This window comes from Sturnus vulgaris, chromosome 1, assembly GCF_052056855.1.
Source record: "Sturnus vulgaris isolate bStuVul1 chromosome 1, bStuVul1.hap1, whole genome shotgun sequence".
NCBI classification, from domain to species: Eukaryota; Metazoa; Chordata; class Aves; order Passeriformes; family Sturnidae; genus Sturnus; species Sturnus vulgaris.
Window position 1 is genome coordinate 8,055,470 of NC_142243.1, and position 22,873 is coordinate 8,078,342.

General features: G+C 39.7%; 1 protein-coding gene across 5 annotated transcripts in view; it reads left to right on the forward strand.

Moving 5' to 3' along the window:
* Window positions 1-22,873, forward strand: part of RBM33 (RNA binding motif protein 33) — a 95,910-nt gene that overhangs the window by 70,139 nt on the left and 2,898 nt on the right. For 2 of the 5 annotated variants that reach the window (XM_088158943.1, XM_088158964.1), the window contains exons 16-17: window positions 11,271-11,474; window positions 12,873-13,061. In XM_088158943.1, the coding sequence (XP_088015069.1) occupies window positions 11,271-11,474; window positions 12,873-13,061 (393 nt within the window). Of the gene's footprint in view, window positions 1-2,136; window positions 2,337-11,270; window positions 11,475-12,872; window positions 13,062-22,873 lie in introns of those variants that run through there. The other 3 variants (XM_014872226.2, XM_088158969.1, XM_088158976.1) reach the window with 3 other exon arrangements.

A 22,873-nucleotide genomic window follows, 5' to 3' on the forward strand; every position in this document is an offset into this window, starting at 1 on the left:
AATGTAAAGCAAAAGCCAAATCTCATTTTCCCTAGCCATTCTCCTCAGTAGGTAATGGTGCTTCCTTGTACTCCTTGCCTTTGGCCAAAGGGTTGCTGTATCTCTTACCTGTGTGCACTGGCTCAATCCTGCAGCTGAGCATCCCTGCCCTTGCTCTCTATGTAATTCCCTGTACTCTTTTCCTTTCTTGGGCTCTTCTGTGCAGAGATGTTTTGAATACATTTGTACAAGTGAGATAGCTCATGATAAGAGAGAATGCAGGTTCCCTTTTGAAGTTTACTGGGTTCAAGTGAAGACTTGGCAAGTCTCTCCTGTTGCAGCTGTTGGGGAGCTCTCAGCTGAAGGAGCTGCTGGAGTCCAGAGCTGTACTAACTCTAGACCAAGCTGGCCTAAACTAGAGACTGGTAACAAGGACTGCTGTTAATTTAGTAGGGCCATCTGCAGAACCAGGATTCAGTAGTTTGGTGTTGCTGCTGATGTTTTTGTGTAACAGTTAAGCAGTGTGGTGTGTTGGTGAGACCTGTGGAGTACAGATACTGTCAGAAGAGAATGGCTTCTTTTCTTGAGGGCAGTGTCTTTACCAGGCTGAGCTTTTGTCTGTTTGTGTTGTTGGGCACAGCAGTGCTACCAAAGATTTCTGACCTGTAGAAATACCCTTTGGGTCCTTAGGAAGATAAAATGGTCTTTCATCTGCTTCCACAGTATTCTTTTGTGAGATGATTTTACTTTTGGAATTTTAAGAATTACCGTGTAAATTCCAAGAATATTTTAACTTGTTCAGTTTTCCTGCTGCATAAGATGCCTAAATTTATGACTTCTTGTTCTTCAGCAAAATGAAAGTAGAAAATGATTCAGCATTTCCAGTATATCAGACTAAGTCTGTGTATCAAGGTGACACATTAGGGACTGTCAGTAATGATTTTGTCTGATGCTTTTGTATTTTTTAAATAAATCCCACCCTTCACCTCCCCCCAGTACTGATTTGCCCATCCCTTTCTAATATACGTATAATTTATGCAGGAATGGCAGTAAAGTGAATAGTTTTCCATTTTAATTACTCCTTTAAATGTTTTGTTCTTGGAAAATTAGGCAGGGTTTAGCACGTGGACTTGGAATTTTTTGTTGCTGGTTTGGTTTTGGATTGGGTTTTTAGGGGGGGAAGGGGGTGTTTTGGGGGGATTTTGGGGTTGTTTTTTTTTTTTTTGTTGCTTTGTTTTTGGTTTTGTTCTTGGTTTTATTTTTTCCAAGGGGGCCCACATATCTTTCAATGGATCCAGTATGCTCTGTTTTGATGGCATTTCCCCAGAGCTGTCCTTTTCAGATACGAGAGCTCAGTGTATTCACTGAGAATTCATACTTGTAAATTTTACTAATAAAGCATCTCAGACTTGCTGGGCTTGCTGAGGAGCCTGAAGACAATCCTAAAGTTACTTGTAAGTATAAAGTCAATGAGAGTGTAGGAAAGAAACACCCTAATAAATCACTTCAAAATGTGATTGTAAAATTATAGAAAATAAGGGTGAAAAGAGTGTTGAACTAATTTTTCTTGAAGGGGGTGGGATGAACTCTGTAGTACTCCTGACAGATTTGTCCAACCTTTTCCTGAGATCTCATTATGCCGATTTCCCAGGTCATTTATTTCAATATCAAATGTGTGTATTTAGGAGAATTTTCTTAGTGACCAAATCACATTTTCTTGCTGTCATTTTGGAGTTGTTGACTATTGGTATTAATACTTGAAGGGAGATGGGGAGAATTTCTCTTCTCTTTGTTCCTCTCTTTTTAAAGCTACCTTAGCTATTTCTGAGCTCTAATATCTTTCATTCTCTCTTGATAAGTCATGTTTTCTAACACCTTTTCTGTTTGTGGTGCTTTTTTGGCTCTCTGTCATCAATCTGTCTGTTAAGAGTTCTAGTACCAAATGCAATTGAATTCCTTAAGTCAATATACTGAGAGTTGCTTTAGTCCTGGAAGAACAGGTTTGTACCAGCTATAACCTTAGATATCTTAAGATCATATGAAATATGAGCTGAACATGTTCTCTTATTTAGTTGAAGGTTCTGTGGTAAATTACAATATCTTAAAATCTCTGTATCATTGTCATCTTATGTTGTTGTTGAATGATTTCTCTCTTAGCCAGAAAATGTCCTGCCATGCTCAGAGAGCTGTGTGTCTGTCCCAAAGGCCTGAAAATGCTGGTTCTTATGCTGCACCAAGAACGTACCAATCTTTGTCTCTGTGGAAGGCTGCACAATGAGGGTTTTTTCATAAATACATATATAGATAAAAATACATAAAAATCTTGGTGTTCCCTGTCGCATTGCAAGCAGTATCTTATAAGTGATCCTAATTCCTGAAAACCTGAAATACTTCATATGAAACACTTGAAAAAAGAGCTGGCAAGTTCTTCTGTTTGAAACGCCTGTCACAAAAAAATGTCCTTGGATTGCAAAAACAAGATGAAAATGGAAGATGGACAACTTCATTCGTATTTCAAGCAACTGGGAAGTGTGAGATGAATATGGAGTTCTAAATATGAAAAAAAGATACTGATTGAGATGATTCTTGTTTAATAATGTAACCTTATCAACCAACTTTGCTTAATGTTTGTACATGTTTCTACTTGCATGTATGTATTCAAGATGAATTAAAAATATTTGACTTGAAAGCTCTTTAGCGCCTTTCATCTAAATATGTCAGGAATTGCAAACACTAAAAACTGTGGCAGTTGTGTGGAAGTTCATGAGGGAGCCCTTTCCCCAACCCTTGATAAAGGAACTCTTGCCCTGTACAGTCCTGTAATATTTTTAAGCAATGGGAGAATGGCTTTGGTGTTTATTTGTATCCCACGGTTTGAAGGAGGCATGGACAGTGCCCACTAGGAGTGGCTGAGGAGCTGCAGGAGCCATATCTGAATGCCCAGGAACCATGGCAAAAAGGGCAAGACCTCTGAAGCAGCATTAATATAAATGCTGTTGAAGAAGGACTCTGCCTGCCACAACCTGGAAGATTTCACTCTGGAGGTATTTCACAAATGGATATTAATTTCTTAATTGTGAGAAGCTGTTGAAATGTGTCCAGGGGAGGCCACAAAGTTGGTAAGGGGGACTGGAGCACCTCCCCTCTAAAGACAGGCTGAGAAAGTTGGGGCTGTTCTTCATGGAAAAGAGAAGGCTGCAAGGAGACCTTACAGGACCTTCCTAAAGGGACTACAAGAGAGCTGAAGAGGGACTTTTTACCAAGGCATGGAGTGATAGGACAAGGAGAATGACTTCACACTGAAGAAGGGTAGATTTACATTGGATATTAGGAAGAAATTTTTTCCTGTGAGGAACTGGAACAGGTTCCCCAGAGAAGATGTGGATGCCCCATTCTGGAAGTGTTGAAGGCCAGATTGGATGGGGTTTTGAGCAACCTGGTCTAGTGGAAGGTGTCCCTGCCCATGGCAGGAACATTTGAAAATGAGTAATCTGTGTTCTCCGAGACCTCCGGTGAGGATGGTCCCTGTAGAGACAGACTATTTAATGGACTGGGGTCAGGAGGTGGGCTGTGCTTTACTCCTCAGGGCATATTTGATTACTGGGAAAAGGAAATAAAGGGGCATGAGTGGACACACCTAGCAAGTGAGAGTTAAGGTGACAGCAAAACCAGACACAGATAATATATTTTATGGGCTTCTTATAAAATGCATGGAAGGGGGAAGAGAGATTTACCTAAATAGAAACTGACTTTGCTATGGATAACTTGGATCTAAAGTGCAGTAAAGTATTTTCTGTTGCAGGCTGCAGAACAGGTTTCTCCTTTTCCTCAGGAGACTTTTAAATTGTATGTTGAAGAAGAGTGCAGCTTGCTCCTGAACACCCAGAAAGCAGAGCGTTTGTTGCTTGTCACTCTTGTTAAGTCTCAAAGGAGAGTTTCTCTGCCATCATAAATATTACAGAATTCATATCTGTAGCATGTTGGTGTTACAGAGTATCTGGGAGCCCAGTTTCCTGATAAAGACAGCTGTGACACCACTAAAGTGCTTTGCAAAGAGGAGTCAGATTTCATATGAAAATGCAGTCTTTACTTGGGAGACAAGCTTGCCGAGTTGTACAGTTTAATATTTTGAGAAGTCACATCCCTCTGTTGAAAAGTTGGACCACTTGGAATCGGCCTTCAGTGCAGAGGTTTGGCTCCCGAGTCAGGAGTGTTTGAGGTGGGAGGGAGTGGGGGTTGTCTTTATTAAGACTTACCAGGAGCTTCAGGCACGACACAAGAGGGATTTGACTTGCCAGTAGTTTTAAGCTTCAAGGAGCATGAATTAGAAAGGCCAGACATGCCACAAGAAGGGAAGTTCTAGTTGTACAGGTTTCTGATAGAAAGCCAGGACTGGATATGCCATAGCTGGTGTCCTGCTGGGAAATGCTCTTCCAGGAGCTTTGGGCCATCACAAGTTTTGTGTCACTGATATTTTCCAACAGGAGCATTTTTTCTTGGTCTTTCTCTGCATGTCCAGTCTTTGCTAGAATTCCCTGTGCAAAAACTCAGAGTGGCAGCTGAAAAGCGAACCAGGAAACTTTACTTAAAACATTGTTTATCTGTATTTTGTATCTTGCAGACAACACAAAAATGAAGGTATTTCTGGGAGTATTAGACATGCCCATTCTAGAACCTTGATTTTCCTGTAGGTTTGACATATAGTTTTCATTATTTTTTTCATAGTGAGCAGGTGAGTGGTTTAACTAAAAGCCATGTAGTTGTGATTCAACATGATTCAAGCTGTACTTTTGTCACTCCCAGTGAAACTTCATGCAGCATGGGTATAGCTGGGACTCTCCTTGGCCAGTCCTTCTCCATGCCTTAGTTCTCCTTTCAGGTGGATGAGGAGATACTTCAGTTAAGAATTGTGTTAGTACATGGGATTAAATGGAATTAGGGGCTTTTTCTGCAAGACATTTTCTTCTTGCTGTTCTGACTTTTCATACACCATTAGGCACAGAAGATACTCATCACATCATGGCTCACTGAAGCAGTGTCTTCTTAACATGGGAAGGGAACTATTTCTGCATTTTATTTATTGCTTAGTCTGGGTGCTCTTGTTAAGTTCGGCCTGTACAAAAATTCGGCTGGGAAAAATAACCCCTAAATCACTGACCAACATCAGAAGTCTGTCTTTTTTCTCTGGTGTGAGCTGGGAGTGATTTGTCTCTTTCATCACTTTTGTAGTCTGATGTAGCTTATTGCTGTGTATACTTTGAGTCAAAACTAGCCCATTAATATGTCTTAAACCAGTTGTTAATGATGAGTTGTCTATTGATAGAGTGGCATTTTCTAGCCTGATGGGAGAGCAGTTTTCTTAACTACTGCTATTCCTAAAAAAAACACAAAAAAACACAAAGCCAAAAAAACCTTTTAAAGGTCCTAAAAGGCCTGGGAAGAAAAAGAAAAGAAAAAAGGTCTCCAGGTGTTTCTCATTGGCATTTGACAGATTGAAAACAGATCGTCAACTGTTCAGAAACAGTGCTTGGTCATGTCACTCGGTTGTGGGATATTTGGCAAGTGATTAGGCTTCCTATTCCCAGGGCCCCAGTCTGTCAGCCAGCTGTATCAAAGTGGTAAAGCATTTGGAGCACCAGTCAAAGAGAAATAGCTCATTATTAGGGGTTTGCTTTTAATAAGTGTTCCTGATAACCGTAGTGAAAAAATACTCGTATATATTAGATGAAAGTCACTGTTGTTCTACGTAGTTTTTGCTTTACATTTCTTTCTCTTTGTTACGTGGGGATCACAGCTGTCTTTGTAGATGTCTGTCTGTTCTACAGCAGTCAGTTGCAGTATCAGTAAATACAAGTTTACCTATAAAAACCTATATAGCTCATTTCTCTTGTCCTGAAAGTAAAGCTGAATTTAATAACTGAAAGGATGTTTTCCTCCCCAGGCTACTGTAATACTTTAAAGGTACTAATTTCTAAACTGGTAACAGATGAAGGGTCTCTCCTTCCTTACAAGAAGTCAATGATAGTACAGTTTTGGACTGAGATTTCCTACAAGGTTTAAGTCTTCATCGTGCTACAGAGAATTTGAGTTGCAATGCATCTCAGAAAAGCTGACAACATTTTGCTTCTCTGTGTTATTTTTACACAAATCAACCAGAGTTTATTTATTCCCTTATCCAGCACGCGCATCCCTTTGCTACTGGACGATTTTGAATTAGCTTTACAAAGATTACATGGATAGACACAGCATTGTGGTAGTTAATAGAAACCTGTGCAGTGAGGTCTGTGGGCTGCAAGATCACTAACAGTGCCAATGACAGTGAAGTATGGCCTTATCGAAAGGAGAATTCATAAGAGGCTGCCCTGGGACACTGCACCACTGTCCTTCTGTGTATCCTGACAATGTTATCTGTCCTCTCAGTACGGAGTATCAAATGTCTGTCACGAGTACAGAAATTAATTTAATGTCACCTGAAGACATGCAATTAATCTTTTAGAGGTTTTCATAATACCTTTACAGAAAGAGTTGCCAGTTTGGCGGATTTGGATTTTGGGGTTTAGCAGAAGATAAGGAAAATTAATTTTTCATCAGGGTTAATACAAGCTAGCAGGGCCACAAAGGCTGAGAAAAATGGTTTGGGAATTTGTCAAGTGTTGTCACTCTAGAATAATGCTGCTTAACGTCTGATAGGTGTAATCAAGAGTTGAGATTTCTATAGAAGGGGATTAATCAATTTGCTCACTACAGAATGCAAGTTGGTGATACCATTCCTTCATGGGGTTTAAGAATGAAAATAAGATTTGATCTGTCAAATTGCAAGCAGCTCTGACAGTATCAATAGGCATTTTTATCAGTACATTTTGAAGCATTTGTTATAAATAAATTTGTCCTGCTAATGTTGGTGGCAAATAAACTTCATCTTCATCATAAAACTGTCATAATGATTATGACAGAGGGCTCCAGCCTGCTAAATTCAAGCAGTCCTTCATCAAATTCTGCTTTTAGAAGATTTGTGATCTCATATTTGACAGAATTCTTTCTATGTTGCTCAAAACACAACACTGACGATATATAGATCTGTTTAGTGAAAGGCTGATGAAAAACAGCCTTGATAGGTATCAGTGAATTGGTTCTAAAAGTCATGGCCATTGAATGGCATCAGTTCTTTTTGTTAGTCTAGTTTCAGGTCAAACTGCAGATTCTTCCAGAGCAGAGGTTTGAAAAACATTCACCACGTAAATCAAATCCTTTTACCTCAATCTTTTGAGCTTTGTTTATATACGCACAGTATTTGAAATTAACCTGTTTTGGCACTGCTCACAATTTTTCAGTACTTGAAATTTGAAAGATACTTTTAATACTTTCCCCTGAACAGAACTCCTGCAACTTAAAAAAAGGCATTTTCATTACTCCAGCTTTAATTGAGTAATAGAAAGGTTTCTTTTAGGAGAACTCTTTCCTGGCCAGATCTTAGGGATGCAGACCCTTTGTAAAACTTGGAAATTTGGAGCTCGAAACTCTGGATGATTTATAATCTAGAAATTAAGGAGTAGACAATAAGAGGAAAACATTCTTCTTTCATTGATTTACAGAAAAAGAATAAACATTCATTTTCTGCACAGGACTTTAGAGGAAATTTGAAGTATAAAATCAGAGCTTGTATCAGTCAGTCCCACGTCTCTGTGGTCGACTAAGGTGTTCTACCCGGGGTCAGCATTTTGTGCATCAAATTATATGAGACAGGCCGTGCTGATTTAGTGCAGCCCTGTTCATTGTAAAATACTCTTGGAAAGAAAATGTATTCTGACATGGGAAGGCTTAAAATTTTAATACCTCCGTCTGTTGATTAATATTTAAATCTGGGGAGGGCAGTGATGTAAGCTGATGAAAAATAACAATACAGAAATTGTCTTTAGGAAAAGCAAAAGTTGATTTAAGATGAGCTAGACTCGAGACATTTTAAGTAGAAGAGATGTTAGCAATTTAGCTTCTATGATTTAGATGTCATTTGGGGTAGCTGCTGCAGTACAGCTTTAGTGGACTTACCTGCTTGCCTGCAATTTGCTGTGTGTTTTGGTGCCAGTTTGTTGTACAGCTCATGAGGGAATATCAGGAGTCAGCATATGTACAGTCATCTTTACAACTCTATGTCCTCCCCTCCAAAATGTCAGTGTTCTCCTGTGAACATGTGACCTGTCAGTAATGTTCTGAGGTTTTGTAACTTTAAAGTCCAGAAGTTAAAAAGCTCTTTTCAGGTGTTTTGCTTGACTTGGTTTGTAATTGTTGTACCTAGAAGAGCTACTCGTTGTTGTCTTCCATAGAAGTTTAAAGAATGATGGTGGTAGCGAGAGTAATTTGCATGGTAGTGCATAGGTTGTTCATTTTGGCTCGTTGTTTGTCCTTGCACTGTTGTGTCTTAACCAGTGAAAAAGGAATTGCTGCTAAAATGCTTCTTCTTTGTAATTTTGCTTGTTAGCAGTCACGTTTGTTTTTTATTTCTTAAGAAAACCACCAGGTTTTATCTTCAGTTGAAGCCAAGCTGCCTGGAACATGAACTAATGTCTTGCTGACTTGCTCAGCTCTGTTAGGTCTGGAGTCACTGACTCACAGACCTCTCTTGAGAAGCAGTGTTGCAGTTTTGTCTCTGCTTCCCCTCTTCAAGACATCTCAAAACCAGTAAATGTTCAGAGCAGTAATAGAAAAAAAGTTGATCCAGTTGCCTTTCCTTTCCTTCTTTTTGCAGGAACAAGCAAAGCTTGTTCCATACCCTTTCATTACTGTTTTCTGTAGGTTTTCTTATTTCTGAAATGGATCAACTCATTAAAAAGTTCAGAGCTTTCCACCTTTTCAGACTCTGGCAGAAGCATCTTGGTAGCAGCAAAGACCAATGGTGGCATTTGAGCCCACAGCAGGGAACAAACCCGATCAGATTTTTCATCAGTGCAAACCAATGTTGTGTGCTAATGCCTTTGACTCTGTTACAGTTCTCTGTTCAATTTATACAGTTTTATTTGGTGATAATTGAGCTTGGTAGTTAAATATTGGGTGGTTGTTGGCCATCCTAGACTTTTATGTGAAATGATTATTTGCTTTTGAAGTTTCAGTAATGAGCATGTTGGATGTGTTTTGTACCTGAGGGCTTTGCTCTCAGATGCTCTTCTGATGTGCTGGGATCATTTTTTGGTTTGGAAAGAAATGGTTGCAAATATTTATGGTTCTCACAGCAGGCATTTAGCAGAGATTAGATTTTAACTCCCAGTTATTGCATTTAAATTCCTCCTAGAATTTTTTTGTTCCTTTTAGTTTCATCATCTTCCAGCTGCTGTAGGGTTGAATAAAAGAAATTATCTGATCAAGGCATAGAGCTTATGGTGATGCTGATACCAGAATTAATACTAAAATGAGGATGATTTAATGCTGTTAAGGTTTTGTGCATATGTTTGGGTTTTTCAGGAGTGCTCTTGCTTTTGTATTTTTGAATACAAATTAAAGAGAAACTGAAGGGAAAGCTTTATAATTTCTCACTAATTGCTGCTCTCAAAGGTTTATGTACAAAACTTTCAGTGAAGACTTGGTGCCATTCAGTTCAGCAGAGAAAAGAACCTGTTTGTGATTAGAGGTGGAAAAGACAGATGCAGATTTCTGTTGCTTTCTTGTTTTGGACACTGTGGACAAATGCCATGATGAGCTTTAGGATATTCCCTATTATAGATTGTGCTTTTGAGTTGTAGTGCAAGGAGGTTTGAAGCTCATTTATCATGAGATTTAAGTACTTGAGTTCTTTAGAAGTTACAGCCGGCATATACTTTATAATGCAGAGACCTTGATTTGGAGGTGTAAATTGTGAACTATTGAACTTGCAAACATGAGACTTGCCTAATTACTGCAGACCATTTCTTGTCAAATCTTAGCTGATGCTTAGTCAGTCCTCACTAGGTGTTTCTTTTGCTTTTCTTTAATGTAGAGAGGTACTAATTTGTATTCTCAATGAAAATAATCTTGCTGTTAAATCATAAGTCTGTTCCTTCTGTGCTCTAGTCTTTTATCTCCTTATCCACAAGAAGTGTGCCAGCTAGCATGAAACCCTCTTGTTTGTGGTGTGTTACAGATGCAAAAGGAGTTTTGTCTTGTGAATATTTAAGGGAAGGGGAAAAGAAAACCCTGTGTAAATAAAGGTGCTTTCATAATATTTTACTTTTTTCGCTTAGACATGCCTTCTATTTGAGAGCTTTTGTGGGGTTACCGAAGCTTGGTTAGCGAGTTAGTCAAAGCCTTCCCTCTGCAGATAATGTTCTCTGGTATTTGAGACCTAAAGTTGAAGTCCTGTCAAGGTATAGATACAGCTGTTGAAACCATGCAATAATATGATGTGCATCATAGATGCAAAAATTCCTGATCTTTTGTCAGACTCTGCTGGTTCTTGCTCCATGGAATTTTCAGTGATTGATCTAATCTGGACAGGCAGACACAAATTCAAAAATCACCTATTTGTAGAAAAAAACCCGAACTGTTTGGGTGGAGGCAGTGGAAGGGAATAATTTCTCTCTCAGTGCTTTAAGTTCATAGTTTTACTGTGCCTGATTGCACCAAGAGTAAGTAATGGCAGGAGTTATCTTGGAGAGAGAGACACTGAGATGGTGTTTCACTGCGTTTATGATTACAAACACATATAATAAGAGCTTTATAAGGCAAACAAAAAAACACCTTGAGGAACTGTTCCAAGTACAGTGTCAGAGGAAGGGGACTGCTTAAAAAGCTGCTGGTGTAGAAGTTGACAGAATGAGTATGCACTTCAAAATAAATACCAGTTTTTAACTAAAGGGAGGTTGGAGGTTTAAAGATGAACAGAGCATTTGCCTGATTCTTCCAGCCTCCACAGTTCTTTGCTGCTTCTTCTGCAATGTGTATGCTTCTCTTTGTAGTAAAAAAGAAAAAGAAAAGTAATAAAAAAATAACACATGCCGTAGTTCACATGTAACCTGGAAGGAAGAATGATTTAGAAAGAGGAGTGAAAACATCTTGTTCCTTTGTATATAGAAAGATATGATTGACCACTGTAATTATAATAAAGCCTGAACAAAGTAAACTGTTCTTCAGATAGCACTGATTTATTTTAGGCTGAAGTGCAATTTCCAGGCTGACCTTTGCAGGCGCCTGCTGCAGCCACCAGTTTGCTTTAGCAGGGAAAGCCCTGCACACTCTCTGAGCGAGCTGCAGTGTGGCAGGAGTCTGCTCAGGGTGAGAGTGTGCAGTGCCTGGACACTGAGCCGCTGTTGTGTTGTTGATTTCAGCAGGGGGGAGAGGATGCTGGCTTTTTTCACCCAGAGGGCCAACCCCAGCGGCCTCAGCAACCCCCGGAGCCGAAACAGCAGCCAGTGCGGAAGGTCACATTGACAAAGGGAATGCAGCAGCACCAACAGCAGCAGCAGGCACAGATCCATTCACCAGCTCCTCAAGGAGTCAAAAACATCCAGGGAGTCCATCAACCTAAAAAGGTGATTTTTAGATGCATATTGCTGCTAGAAGTTTCACTGTCTAGCTGTGTTACTCTATTAATAACCAGCATTCTGTTTGTCAATTGCTAGCGCAGGGCTGCATGACCCAGGAGATGCATAATTGCATATAAAGCTTTTAATCTAGAGAGACTTGTTTGTACCCAGCACAGACTGGCAATGCCTGCAGGTTGCTTCATCTGCTGACGTTCTGGCCAGCTCAGCACTCCCTGGGGAAGTGCATGTGTCCCGAGACAGCTACTGGAGGGGATGGTAACAAACGTGCTTTCTGGCTTTAAAGCCAAGTGGTTTTTTTGAAGTTGTCTTTAAGATTTTATTTTAGCTGCTTCCTGCATATGTAGGAGCACACAGCAACTGTTTCAGGATGCTCTTTGCTGGATCCCCAAAGTTAGTATCACTCAAAACAGTTGGTGATGTTGTAACTTGATTTTTTCACTGATCATGCCCTGGTAGGAGGCAGGGAAGGGTCAGGGTGGCAGTGGCGTGTGCCTTCTCAGCATTTGCAAGCTGGCACACTCTTTGAAAGTAGCTGGCATTTTGGCTTTTAAGTTAGTTCTTGATTTTGAACTGTTGGCCATAATCTTCCTGTTTCATAAGGATGAAGTTTTGTTGCTGATGTTGAAGGGTATGAAAAGTTATTATCTATCATAGGCTTTCCAAGCAGTAATCAAACTCTGTTCAATGTTGACTCAGTGTTAAGTGTTAACTCTGTTTAATGTTTGTTACTCTGTTTCATTGTTATTTTTCCATTCTCTGACTGTTCAACATTTAGTTTGCAAGGATTAAATCCACGTATTTCCTGCTCCAGAGTATAGGGGAGAGGAACGAAAAAATTATTTTATTTAGCCTTATGCAAATAAAACTCCATTCTGGTAACATACCGAGAGTTGGTAGCAGTAGGGATTGAAGGTGCTTGAAGCACTTTGCTGATCTTGTGAGCACATTAAATTTGACTTTGGGTTAAGACTAGATAAAGGAGAGAGATCACCTGTTGTGGTTTTTTTGTCCAGACTCAAAATGTGGGAACTGAACACATGCTGCTGATGTGGTCAGTGTTGAAAACCACTATATATTTTTGTCTGAGATCCTCCACTGCTTAATTGATCAATTTGTGCTAGAGCTGAGGCTTCTAGGATGAATGCAGTATATGTAAGTCAATATATAACTTGTTACCCTGCTAAAAGAGGTTTGTATAAGCAGTGGATGAATATATTAATAAGTGGCCTTTCAAATCGGCAAACAGCAACAAGCTGTTTTAAATCAACGTGTACTTTAATCAAGTCTTCAAGTAAATATCCAACTTGTATATCCTCTGTCAAGTGCAGCAAGCAGAGTCAGTGGGTAAGTAAATCAAAATACTGTTACTTTTGTTGTTGGCAGGTCATTATGCACGGCAGAGGCAGAGGAGTAGCAGGCCAGATGGGCCGAGGACGCTTGATGCCAAATAAACAGAACCTGCGAGTGGTGGAGTGCAAACCTCAGCCCTGTATTGTGTCAGTTGAAGGGCTTTCTTCATCAACTACTGATGTCCAACTGAAAAACCTGCTGATGTCAGTGGGACCCATTCAGGTAGGTCAACCTTGCTTTATCATTTTTGTGCCAAAAGGCTTTCATTCCAGAAAGCTCAATTAATTCCCTGACACTAAATACAATGCGTGTTTATTGGTAATTTATGTTTGAAGGCACCCCCACCCACACAAGCTACACCTGGTAGCAAAGACAAGCACGTGATGATATTGCAGCACAGGAGGCATGATAGGATTTTGCTAACCATCACATTCCTGCTGCAAAATTCTCCTTCATTTTGGAGTTCTTGTGCCATCTCTGTTATTTTCTTAGGCAATACAAGCCTGTCCATTCTGTGAGGTTATTAAAGCCAGATGGTCATATCAAAACAAATATATTTTGGGTGCTGTCCTTGTTTATTGTTGACTTGCACCTACTGTCCTTTTTGACATTTATCTTTTCCTGTCACTGCAGTCCTGTACAAGCACCTAATGACCCAGTAGACATTTTATACTGTGTAGCATCCTCTGCTTTTTCAGATGAAAATCCTCTTTGGAGGGTTTTATTGATCCTTAGTTTTTTTAGAAGGTTCTCTTCAGTAGGGACCTGTGAGCAAGGTTATGACATGCACACACTGTTGTATCTGCTGTGCAGCTTCTGTTCACAAATGGCCTCCTGGAACCAACGTGTCAGTTAAATGACTTGAGGAAAGCAGGAGGTTTTCAAAGCAGTGAAAGGCTTAGGAGGCCCTGTCTGACTTATTGTTACTGCATTTGAAAATATCAGTCAATGAATAATGAAAAACACAGGTGAGAAATTTTTTTTCCTTTGGACAGGAACAACATTTTCAGACAAATGCAGTGCACGAATTGGAGGTATTCTGTGAGACTTCTTTTTTACTGGGATCAGCTCTCTGTTGCAAAACACACTGCTCTCCTAAAGATGAACACTCTGCCTCACTTGTTCCTAATTTAGTAAATGGAATAATGCTGAATTATTTACGTCATCAATTCGGAGAGGTTTAATTTGTTTGGGAAAGCAAAACTACCCTCGCAAAATACTTTGTGCCTTCGTGTTCTCTAGTACTCTTGGCAATTATTCATACAGTTCCAAAGCACATTTATTCAGTGTTTACTTGCTAAATCTTGCATGAGAATATTAGAAGGAGATTAATAGAAACCCTGCAAGGAAATCTCACAATTGAGAGAAGTTATTGAGAATGTGCTAAAAAATTTATTCAGTACTTGCTGTTTCATAGCAGACTCCAAACCCCGGTCTCTCAATTCAATGTCACAGGCCAATTTAGAAGAATGTACTTACAGGAGAAAAAACAACGACTAATTTTCTAGTGGGATTTGATGCATATCTATGCCCTCCAGAACTTGTATTCTTGCAGCAACATCAGCTGTACCTTTGGAAATTATGCTTTCTGAATCATCATTCATTTTCACCTTTCAGGAAATCTAGAAGTAATATTTGAACAAGATGCTTGAATTTAACTAATGATGCAGGATGCTCTTGTGCTAATTCTGCACTTGAATTTCAAGTCTGACTTGTGGAAGGCTAGAAATTTCCTGGCTTGTTTGAGACTAAATGATGTTTCACAAGTATGAATGGTGAGATATGCAGGAAAAAAGTGATGCCTTTGTAGGAAGAATATGAGACTGGTTCCACCATCTGTAATACTTAGCTTTTTGATTTTGGTTTTTATGGTACCATGAGAAGTGAGTCCACAGAAGTGTTAATGCACCAAATGAGGAAGATGCAGCAACAATTTTAAGTGGCTTGGAAGACAAGAATGGAAAACACAATGTTTGAAAATCTGCATTGTTGCTATCCAGAGCAATTAGTTTTATACAGGTGATGCTAGATTTCCAAAGAGGTCGATATCCTGAAGTACTGAGTGCATTTTCTGCTGGCTGTAAATTAATGTTTTAACTGTTGTTTGTGCTCTGCTGTACAAAATCCCCTGCAGCTGGGAGGGTCGGGAGGCTCTGATAGCAAAGGGATAGTCAATGATTTCCTCATTCTTCCTTTAATAGGTGCTTCATGTAAGGGATTTTGCAGGGAGGAGTGCTGAAGTGAGCTGCTGAAGAGAGCCCAATAGTGGCTGGAAGGGCTCTTTCCATGCCAGCTTTGGGGGTTCCTGTGTGAGGACAGTGTGTGTGAGACAGGGACCAGAGCAAACAGATCTTGGGTAGTGCAGAGCTCTGGTCCTCTAAGGTGAAGTGTTGCAGCTTGATGGACTGAAATAGGAGGGATCTGGGGAGAAAATAGCAAGGTGTGAAATTCTAGCTGCTTTTGTTGAAATTAGGCAAGGTGCCCAGGTTTTTAGCTGGTGTCTGATGGAGCTGAAGAAATAGTAAGAGGAGGGAAAGGTGAGTCAGTTCTATCTGACTCAGTCTTTAAGATGTAGAATATCCTGTCTTCAGCTGCTGACTATATCCACCAAAATTTTCCTTAAGGAACTGAACTCTTTTGAGATCAAGATGTTTCATTTTATTTGTCTCCAGGGGAAATAAGTGCGTTGAACTCATGCTTATTTTTTTGCAATCATAAAGGAAATTTAAATCTAAATCAAAACTTAAGGAGTTCCCTTCTTGTCTGGATAGTGTCTTGAAATGATACATTTCCAACCCCCAAATCCTTGGTTAAAGGTAAGGATTCACAAACTGTGGGACATACATCTCTGATGTTAAATAAGCACTTTGCATCAAGGCAGGGTGCAAACATAGCTCAGAAACCCGAGTATCTCATGTATCAATTTCTGCTGCAGTCAGGATGTCAATGTGGGAGTGGCTGCACTGAGAGCTCGCAGAGAGGAGGAAGAAATACTTCCAAGGATCTCCTTGCTCTTTGACAAGAAGAACAGACCACGAGCACTTGTCCCACCTGGTAGAGGACCTCTGCTTAATTTTCACCTTCCATGCTGGGGCATCTGTAAAGCAACTGATCCCACACCAGCTCTTGTTTCCAAATATCCTGAACTTGTTGCAGTGTGATCATCCTGTGTGTCTTTCCTCAGAAAGTGAATCTTTGCTGGCATTACAGTTTTAAGTTGTGGAAAAAGTCTATAATCTATCAATGGAGTTAACAGGGAGGAAGAAATTACTTGGCTTTTCTAGGCTTGGGGTTTTATTTTTTAGCTTTTTTTTGTCAGTATCATTCCAGAGGTACAAGTACTTTGCACAAACCTTGGGAAGGGAAGTTAAGAACTTGATGCTCATGTTCCAAGCTTGTTGGATGTTCAGTGATGTTCAGTGCTCCAAGCTTTGTCATCAGCTTTCATTGAGGTGTTCTGTGAGTCACGACTTGGGAATAACTGGGTGTGCCTAAGACAGGATGGGGGAAACTTGGAGTTGAAGTTGGAAATTTGGTATTTTTCCCTTCCCATACCCTAGAAATTGAGAAAATTATCTTTTCCCATGTATAACCTTTGAAACACCTTTGCCTAATCACTGAAAACTCTTTAATTCTCATACCAACTTCACTAAAGATGCTCTGTTATTAACATAGGAAAATAAAATATCATTAGAGTCTCAAGACATTGAATATAAGAAAATCTTTGGGGCTCAGGAACATCCCCTTTGTTGTAGCTGCCTTTTACAACTCAAACATGACGAAATTAGCAGAAGTGCTTCCTTCCAGCAAAACACTTTGCTGTCATACTCTTTCTGGAGAGGATAAGCTTTCAGAAGCAAATAATGTACCTGCAGTAAAATCTCCTCGCTGATTCTAAAATAATTACGTGTTAGAAATAAAATTATGTATTCCAAAGTGTTGGAAAGTACAGAAGATTTCTGAGCACATTACTAAGCTAAAGCCTCCTGAGGATGGTGGTGGAGCAGTGACATTCAATGCACATCCATCCGGAACCACTTGATAAAGTAGATTACTAATAAGTTGCAAAGGTCATGAGAAACAGCACTTGTATTTTTGTTTTGCTTTGTGCTCTTGAATCCAGGTTTAGTGTTTATACTGTCTAAAGAGAGTTGTGTTCAGCTAGTTATTGCCACCTTCAGATGAATTGAGTTTTTTAGGATGGTGGCAGGTATAGACGTTTTCTAGATCTCCAGATAATTTGAGTACTGAGGGAATTGTTCCATGGAGGGATTTCATCATCATCATCATCATCTTTAATCATGTTTTCTTACATCAGATAGTTGCAAACATAAAATATCAGTGCAAAATCTCAGTATTTGTGAAGATTTAAGAACATAAATTCTGATGCTTAAAAAAAAGAGAAAAAAGCAAAGATACACTGTTGTATATCAGAGGTGATGAGAATGTTGGGATTGTAGGTGTACTTTGAGTAGTTCTGTAGATAAGGGTTTTACTCTGCTAACACTGTCATTTCTGTTGTGGGAAAGGAAAAGCAATTTCAACGCTGATGTGCCTGGCTTTGCTTTCTTGGAGTGACAGTGCTACCTAGTGCTCAGCTGGTGTAAAGGCAGCCACAGCCAGCCCTCTGCTCTGACTCTGCATTCCAAAGTGCTTGGTTTATCTGAAGTTCACAGAGGCATCGGTGGAAATGCCATGGATGCACACACCCAGAACCTGGGTGCTCTTGCAGGTCAGCAGGGGAGTTCTTTGGCATAAGGTTTTCAGGCTGACGTGGGGAACACTTTGGTCTTTCTACTTGTGAAAACATTTTCAGCTGTTGCAGGAGCTATGGGAGAAGATATGGCCAATCCTGCTCCATCCTTGGGGCTGGGGAGAAAGAAGAGCAGCTCCTCCTCTGAGCCTGTCCAGTTCAGCCTTGCTGTAGAGCTGTGTGTGAGTGACAGATGCCCAGCTCAGGGACAGAACATTCTTTCTCTCATGACGCCTTGCATATGGAAAAAGAAAGCTGAGTACTTTTAAGGGCAGATAGTAGGAAGTCAAAGGTGGCAGAAAAGCAGGAAGGAGGAACAGAAGTTGGAAGAGATCAATTGCAACAACTGAGGGTGAAATAAATACATTCTGTCCCAGCCTCTCTGCCTGCTAGTAGTGGCTGGGAAGTGTCACTGCCAGGAAAGATGCTTCAGGTGTCGGGAGACCTGTGAGGACAATAAACACATGTCTGCATTTATTGATGGGAGGGAAGAAAAAATTAGAATCTCATCTTTCTGTTCAGAAAGTGCCTGCTGTGCAGCTACTTGACTTGTTGCAGAGCAGCTTGCCTCACACACTAGAGGTAATGTTGGTTGGGGAAGTTTACTTTCTTTTTGCACAGACTTGGTTTTTAGCAGCTTTATATGAACTGCTACTCCTAATCCCAAACCCACTGATAAACTATGTGTAGTCTGCTGGGTAGTCCATTTACTTCAGTGAGAGGAATTAGGTAAAGGAGGAAACTCATTTCCCACGTGTCTCCTATAGTTGAAATGAGTGCTTGCTCCAGTCTCATTCCTACCTGGTTGATTTCCATCTCCCAGTGCTCTGTTACCTCTCCTTTAACTTCATACTCTCTGTGTAACCTCTGAGAGTTTTGGTGTCAAAGGTCTTTACATTCTGCAGACAGTCTCTTGTTTTGTACTTGAGGATGTCCTGCTGTTTGTCTCAAGGCTCTTGGTTTTGCAGTGAAGCTTTACTAGAGATTAAGGTGCTGCTATGGTCATACTGGCTATTTCAATACTGTCCATGTAAGTGCAAATTTAATCACAGAGCTTGGATAGAGGACAAATTTGAGCGCAGTGTAGATCTTCAGGCCTAAGGAAATACATTCAAAGGGAATGGTCTTTTTATGATATTCATGCTTTAGTCACTGGTTGGTACTACTTCAGTTGCAGAAAAAGCCGGAGCTGCTGATTATTTTTTAAGTTGTTGAGTTAAATAGTATGTCTTAAAACAGCTTGTAAGCAAACTCTCAGTCAAAAGTATGATTATGAAATACTGGACTTCTTTCAGCTTAAGATCTGCATCTTCCCATGGCAGTTCCTAAGCAGAAAAAGGAGACAGTCAAGATCAGTATGAGCTCTGTGCTTCCTAAATCCCTTCCATGTAAAATACTCTTCTTCACTCTAAACTAGCTTTTTATTTTTAATGCTAGAAAGATGTCAGAATGTAATCTCTGTTCTCCAGAGTCAGACAGGAACATGCTCAGAATACCTGTGACCTCAGGCTGCTATCAGGAAGTGCTGCACAGTAGATCTGTACAGCCAAATCTGTAACGTAACCAGTCATTTGAAATCCCTTGGAAGTTATTGTATGTATTGTCAATCCTTTCCACCTGAGCGGATCCCAGAAGAGATTTTCATCCTCTGGTGAACATCTGACTAGGTCAACATAAAGAGAAGATGTGAATGAAGTTGTTTTCTCAGAGCTGTGACGTTTGGGAGGATTGTGGTATTTCAGTTTAGGGGCTCATGATAGGAGACTGTGGTGTTGCACAGTGTGGCAATAGAGAAGTCTCCTGTGGAGGGAGAGTGAGGGCCCTCCCATTCAATGAGTGATGCTCACTGGAACCAGCTGGTCTCCAGAGGCAGTGCTGCATCCTGCCCTGCCTCCCACCACTGGCCTTCCGACATCTGTAGGTCACAGAATAAAGCCAAACTCAGATCAAATTGAGGTATCATGCTTTGGGAAACATGTAACCATGTGTTTTGTTGTTACAATGAAGATCATAAGACCAAGGATTGCTGTAGGATTTGCTCCTTAAAAATGAGAGAGCAGCTGTCATTAGTCCTGTGTGGTGCTTGTAGCTGCTTTGTGGTGCTGCCTCAGGTCTAAAACCAATGCACTGAATTAGTTTTTGAGAAATGTGTGTTTGTTTGCATGGCCATGATTTTGTAGTGAGGGTCTGCAGGGGTGGCTTCTGTGAGAAGCTGCCCGAAGGTTCCCCTCTGTCTGATAAGAGCTAATGCCAACCAACTCCAGGATGGACCCACCACTGGCCTAGGCTCACCCCATCAGCAGTGTGGTTGTGCCTCTGGGATAATGTGTTTTCAGAAGGGGAGAGGGGCTGCTTAATATTATCACTGAAAAAAAAGCCAACTGCTGCCAAATTATTCAAAATGGATGAAAAAAATTAAGTTAAACTAGCAAGGTAACATGATTAAAAGTTCCAAAATGTATGAATTTTTGGATGTATTTTCCTAGCTTGTGTGTTTGGAATCAACAAAAGCAGAAGCTGATGCATTAAGTCTTTGAGATAATGCCTTGAATATTTGAGCTAATAAAATACCACAGGGTACCACAAGGAATGTTTTTTTCTGACTATAGCTGTTAACATCATCTAAATGTAGGATGAGCTCTAAACTGCAAATTCAAAATTCAAAAAGACAGAAATAATGCAGTAGGATGAGTATGCAATAATTTTACTTCAGGTTTCTGCTAAAGTGGAACTCATAATTTCTATGCCCAGCCAATAGCCTGGGTCTGCTCAGGATCTACACCTGTGGTAAATGTGCTGTGTGCCTTATAATCAGTATTCTTAAAACATAAAGCTCTGGGCTTAAGTAGTTAAGTAAGAAGGTATTGTCCCAAAATCAGAACATAAATAAATCTTTGTTAGCTGGATGTATAATGTTCACACTTGCAAGTCATGATAGATGAGGATTTGTTTGAAAACATGGCAAAGATGGTGGCATTTCAGGCTGTGGTCACATCTTCAGAGTAACTTAGCTTAGTAATTGTCTCTTGTTAAAACAAAACCAGGAAATTTTTTTTAATCTGTACCCGAAGAAGGTGCATATACCTCATATAGCTTAACAAACATGAAGTGATTATGCATAATTTTTGCTGACATATCTGAGTGCAGCAGAGGCTGAGAATTTGAATTAAACCCATTTAAGTTAATTTTTTTCAGACAGTTTCCATCTGGAGCAATATTGTTTGCATAGCATTAGTTTATCCTTTGTTTTGCAGTCCTTAATTCTTGGTGTGAAATCTAGGCATGTGTAACTGCAGTAGTTGAGAAGATGCTGCTTTACCCCAGGATGGGTGATGGGTTATGTTTAGGCAGTTCAGTGAAGGATCAGATGGGTTAGTTTTTTGTTTCCATAGTTACATTGGCCGGTGAAATTAAATCTGATAAAGATGCTTTTCAGTAAACTTACCCAAGAATTGATGCCTTGTTGCCAAAGCAGTTGAGTCTTAAAATGCATTTAGTGTTTTGAGGATTTTCTTTTTTTTCATTGGAAAATAAAGCAGTAATACAGTGTAAGAACACAGTACCCAAACTAGTCAGTCAATAAGCTTATTAATTCATAAGAAAGTATAAATAAGTTATCTGTGATAATATTTAGATGCTTTGCCTAATTTGGTTAATAAGTCTGCACAACACCAGAATGTCTTCCTTTAGTCAATTTTTTACATGCTAATTACTGAGAAACTTCTTAATAATTCATCATCATGCTTGTATAAACTGCAAAATCAAATTTTGCTTCTGTGCCTCTCAAGAATATTAATGCAATAATAGCTCAGTTCTTGTGGGAAAAGTCACCAAACACAGCTTCTCTTCTTCAGTTGATCACAGCAGAGGTCTGGAGCATAAAGCATTGGGAGAATCTGCTGTGGTAGTTGAGTGAGACCTGACATTGTGGGGAGGATCAGCTGGCAGCAGGAGAGCTGTGGATGGATCTGGAGAGGGGAGGGAAGCAGTTGACAGCAGGACATGCAGGGTGCAGCTGCAAGGATACATCCATGGGTTCTTGTACAGCTCCTCTTGTTGAACTGTTCACTGAAATATTCATCCTTCTGGTGATTCAAACAGGTTTTTCTCTTATTAAAATTGTTGACTTCTTTGAAAGGATCTGATGTTTTGTTTGGTTAGGTTTTTTTAGTTGTAATTCAGAGATACTTTTGTTATCAACTCTTAAAGTTTGTTCTTTCCAAATCTTATTTAAGGGCTGTGTTTAATTTCTAGTCTTCAAAGCATAGTTCTCAGTGATAGGACTGACTTAGTTCATGATTCTTTCTTTTTAAGCAAGAAAAGTGGTGTCAAGAAAACGTGTGTTAAGATCCAGTTCTATAAATCATAAGAAAGTGAGATCAGTAAGGGAGGAGAACACAGACTTCAGCATCTGTCACTTATTCCTGTAGATAAACCTGCAGGTACATTGAGCTTTATCCACTGAGCTTTCTGCAGCGTGACTGCATTCTTGTTGGCAAAATGTGCTTAACTATGTCAAGAGCATTATGATTTAAAAAGAAATAAAAATCATCTGCTAAGTGGGTTTTTTTAAAAGCTTAATCCTATTTCTATCAGCTCAGAAAGAGAGAAGTTGCAGTGATTTAGCTATACCTTTTCATCATAGCAGCTTTCCAAAAACTATAAAATGCAAATTAACCTGCTGATGCCTATCAGATTTGCTGAATCCTTTAACTTTTACTCAGCTTTCACTTTGAAATCACAAGCTGGTGGAAATACTAAACATCTGTGATTTTCCTGAAGAGAGGAAAGTTTCCTGTCAGCTACAAGAAGTTGCAAAATTAATTGCTTCAAAATCACAGTTAGGTAAGTTACAGAAAGTGGCAAAGCTGAATTGTCAGGCTTAGATACAAAGAAATATGACTTATCAGGTACCATGGCTCTTGTTATATATATGTCTTACCAAGAGTCTTAAGTGTTCAAAAAAGATAGAAGTAGACAGTTTTACTAACAAATTTCATCAAGACATTTGACATCTTGCTTAAAATGCTCCATTAGATTGAATGAACAGGGAAGAGATTAGTGGGATTAAAAATTCTTTTACTAAGAGATGTATGTCACCCTCAAAATGTATTGAATGGGGTTGTATGTTGTTCCCCAAGGAATTGTTGCCTTCTCTAAAGATCTATGGTACTTTTTTAACAGTCTAGATGATGGTGTGAAATTTTTGTAGATAAAGTTTAAAATCCTGAAGACTGACCATCAGAGGGCTGGAATCATCCAAATGTGGGGATTGCAGCTG